The 4,053-nt window shown below is 44.2% G+C and overlaps 1 protein-coding gene across 1 annotated transcript; it reads left to right on the forward strand.

The window, feature by feature from the left end:
* The first annotated feature begins 294 nt into the window (after positions 1 to 294).
* Positions 295 to 876, forward strand: LOC131224968 (uncharacterized mitochondrial protein AtMg00860-like). The gene has a single exon (XM_058220404.1). It carries the CDS (start codon positions 295 to 297, stop codon positions 874 to 876), a length of 582 nt encoding a protein of 193 aa, XP_058076387.1.
* The last annotated feature ends 3,177 nt before the right edge of the window (positions 877 to 4,053 follow it).

The raw sequence follows: 4,053 nt of genomic DNA on the forward strand, positions 1-4,053 counted from the left end.
GATGATCTATTCGACCAGCTCAAGGACGCCAAATATTTCTCCAAGATAGATCTATGCTCAGGATATCACTAGTTGAGGATCAGGGATGAGGACATTCCTAAGACAGCTTTCAGGACTCGTTATGGACACTACGAGTTCTTGGTGATGTTGTTCGGTCTCACCAATGCCCAAGTCGTGTTCTTGGACCTGATAAACTAAGTGTTTATGCCATATCTGGACCTGTTCATGATCATATTTATCGATGATATCCTGGTCTATTCAAAGAGTCGGGAAGAGCACGAACAACACTTGCGCATGGTCTTGTACACTCTGAAGGAGAACCAGCTATACACCAAGTTAAGAAAGTGTGAATTCTGGGAGGAAGAAGTGAAATTCCTAGGACATGTAGTGAAGGCAGAAGGAATAGTGGTCGATCCAGTTAAAGTAGAAGCAATATCTAGGTGGGAGCAGCCCACTACAGTTGCTGAAGTCCGAAGTTTCCTACGTATGGCTGGGTACTACAGACGCTTTATCAAGGAATTCTTCAGAATCACGCGACCACTCACTCAACTGACAAAGAAGAGCGCCCAATTCACATGGGATGAGAATACAGAAGCAGCATTCCAAGAGCTAAAGATCAAATTAACTTCTGCGCCAATGCTCACTCTCCCACAAGAAGGGGAAAAGTTTATGGTGTATAGTGATTCTTCAAAGTTGGGTCTTGGCTGTGTTTTGCTGCAGAATGACATGGTGATTGCTTATACCTCTCACCAGCTGAAGAAACATGAAGAGAACTACCCGACTCATGACCTGGAGTTGGTAGCGGCAGTCTTTACCTTAAAGATATGGAGTCATTACCTATACAGAGAGGATTTTCAGTTATTCTGTGATCATTAGAGCCTGAAATACATATTCACGCAGAAGGATTTGAATATGCGCCAGCGTCGGTGGATGGAGACACTTAAGGACTTCCACTTTAATATCTCATACCACCTTGGCAGGACAAACTTCATGGCTGATGCTCTGAGTTGAAAGAAGAAGCATGACCTGGTAGCCACTCTGATGATCAAGGGGTGGGAAATGATGGAGTTCGTGCAGGACTTCGACGTCTAGCTTACCCTCGACAAACCCGACTCTTATGTGGCTCTATTGACTGCTGAGTTGACCCTGGTTCGACATGTGATCTCCACTCAGGACCAGGATGAATGGCTTGTCAAGATGAAAGAAAGGTATAAGAGCGAGGAGATGCCTGACTGGAGGGTTGGTGGCGATGGCGGTCTTCGGTATTAGGGGTAAATATGCGTTCCAAACGATGCTGAATTGAGGAAGGGAGTAATGGTAGAATCCCACCATTCCAAATTAGTTATCCACCCAGGGAGCACTAAGATGTACGACAATGTTAAAAGGCAGTACTGGTCGAGCAATATGAAGAGGGACATCGCAGGCTTTGTGGCAAAGTGCATGGTGTGCCAGAAGATCAAGGCTGAGCATCACAAGCTTACTGGCCTCCTTCAGCCGCTACCACTAACCGAATGGAAGTGGGACAACATTTTTATAGACTTTATATCTAGTCTTCCTAGGATGTAGAGGAAGCATGATTCAATCCGGGTCATTGTCGATAGGCTGACAAAGGCTGACAGGTTCCTCCCGATCTGCACGACAGATTCCATCGACAATTTAGCTAGGTTATACATCCGGAAAGTCGTGTGATCCTACGGAGTTCCATAAGAAATTATATCAGATAGAGACTCAAGGTTTACTTCTACCTTTTGGAAGAGGTTGCAAGAAGAAATGGGCATAGAACTCAAATTTAGTACGACATTCCACCCTCAGACCGACAGACTGCCTGAGAGGGTGAATCCGATCTTGGAGGATATGCTGAGAGCATGCATTTTAGACTTTCAAGGCAACTAGGACGATCATTTGGCCCTGACAGAGTTTGTGTACAATAATAGTTTCTAGTCCAGCATAGGTATGGCACCACACGAAGCTCTCTATGGTCACCCTTGTCGAGCCCCTCAATGTTAGGCGAAGATCGGAGAGAGAAGCTTGTTAGGGCCTGAGCTTGTTCAGGCCACCACCTAAGTCATCGAGGTAGTTAGAAAACGCTTGCAAACCGCCCAAAGCAGACATAAGAGCTATGTGGATAACCAACGACGCGACCTAGAGTTTGCAGCAGGCAACCATGTATTTCTGAAGTTGTCACCTATGAAAGGTCTGATGAGGTTCAGATAGAAAGGGAAGCTAGCACCACGTTTCATTGGGCCTTTCGAGATTTTGGAACCCGTAGGAGCCATAGCATACTGCCTTGCATTGCCTACTGCATTGGTCAGTATTCACAATGTCTTCCACGTGTCCATGTTGAAGAAGTATACCTCAGACGAGTCACACATCATTAGCCGGGAGTAGATCGACTTACAATGAGGAACCTATCCGTATCTTGGACCACAAGGAGCAGGTCTTGCGAACAGACTATACCTCTAGTCAAGGTTCTTTGGTCACATAACGAGGAAGAAGAAGCAACTTGGGAGCGAGAAGCAGAAGTTAGGAAAAAGTACCCTCACCTGGTCAGTGGCACACCATAGGTAATTTCGAGGATGAATTTTTTTTAAGGGGGGTAGACTGTAAACCCCGTACCTCTGGAATGTGCGTGTTACCTTTTCTTAAAACCTATTTTAACTAGGGTCAGAATGGATTAATTAAATAACTTGAACTCAATGTATGCAGGATGGGAATTCCGGTTGACATTAAGGCCATCCCTCAGGGTCTCCAGGAGCCGAAAACACCCTACAACCGTCAAGAAGGTGAGGTTATCCGAACACTCTAAATTAAAACCATTACATCAATGGGTACTGGTACAACACACTTGTCACCAACACTTGAGAGTTAGTTAGTGACAGATCAAGCCCTCATCATGACCAGGACCTTATATTAACTATTGAAACCCGATTTCAAATTAATCCAACCTTGGGATCCAGGTATAATGGCCAAACAGAGGATGTAAATGTATAATATGGCCCACCTGGGCCTCGGCCCCGCCCAAAGCTGGGTCAGGACCCTTGTGTCTAGCCCACAAGATGATTGGACAGTGTAGATTAAGTGTCAAAGTCATAGTGGGCCCCAAACCAGCGTGCATGTGCACCCCATGCGCATGTCAATGACATGCACTACTATTATGGGCTCAGTCAAACTGGCTTTGACCGAGCTCCTCATGAAATAAGAAAAATGACGGATTTCTTGTAACGCCTCGTGTTTTCAGGACCCGAGTATATGACCTATTTCCCAAAAACCCGAGTGTTAACCTCAAAATTTTCATGTAAATTTGAACCGCTTATCATTAATTAGAGTCAACAACAACGAAGCTATAGTAAACCATGCATTGAAATAAAAATGTTCCAACTATAATACGAATTGAAACGTAGCACCCATACAGGACTTATATAATCTTAAATAACAAAGTTCAGTTAAGTAAAAACATGAGTCGATCAACTATAGTGGAGATCATTGCAGGCCGCAAGGACCCCACCTAGCTCCCTAGCTACTCGATCTGCTCCAGCAACCTAGTGAACAACATCGGCTCGCCCTATACCTGCATCAACTGTTACGGTTTGATAGCGTCAATGGCTATCATAGTGAGGAGCACCCTCTAAGATTACGCACTTATTATTCATAATCCAACATAAATTGCAATATATGAGAAGGGGCATTTTAAACAATGTAGTTTAAGAATCATGATCATGCATTCAGAATTTAGCTAGTTAACACAATTTCAACACTAAGGGAATGTAATGGAAACCGCAATGCAAAGGGACATGTCCAGATAGTCAAAACAATCAATCTTACGACCTCCATACGATGACTAGAAACTAAGTTTCAACCGTCTGCTTCACCCAAAAATCATATCATACGTAAACACCGCAAGATGGCCAGGAAATCGCTAAGCGAACACCTGCTCTACCTAGAAATCATGGTATGACTGAACACCGCAAGATGAAGAGACAAGCAACATACAAACTCTAGACCCCCCAAAAATCATATCGTACGTGAACACTACAAGATGGCTAGGAAATTGCT

Source organism: Magnolia sinica, chromosome 14 (genome assembly GCF_029962835.1).
Source record: "Magnolia sinica isolate HGM2019 chromosome 14, MsV1, whole genome shotgun sequence".
In the NCBI taxonomy this organism is placed as follows: Eukaryota; Viridiplantae; Streptophyta; class Magnoliopsida; order Magnoliales; family Magnoliaceae; genus Magnolia; species Magnolia sinica.

Excerpts from the sequence above, each read along its gene's own strand:
- LOC131224968 (XM_058220404.1), top strand. The coding sequence starts at position 295 with ATGGTCTTGTACACTCTGAAGGAGAACCAGCTATACACCAAGTTAAGA.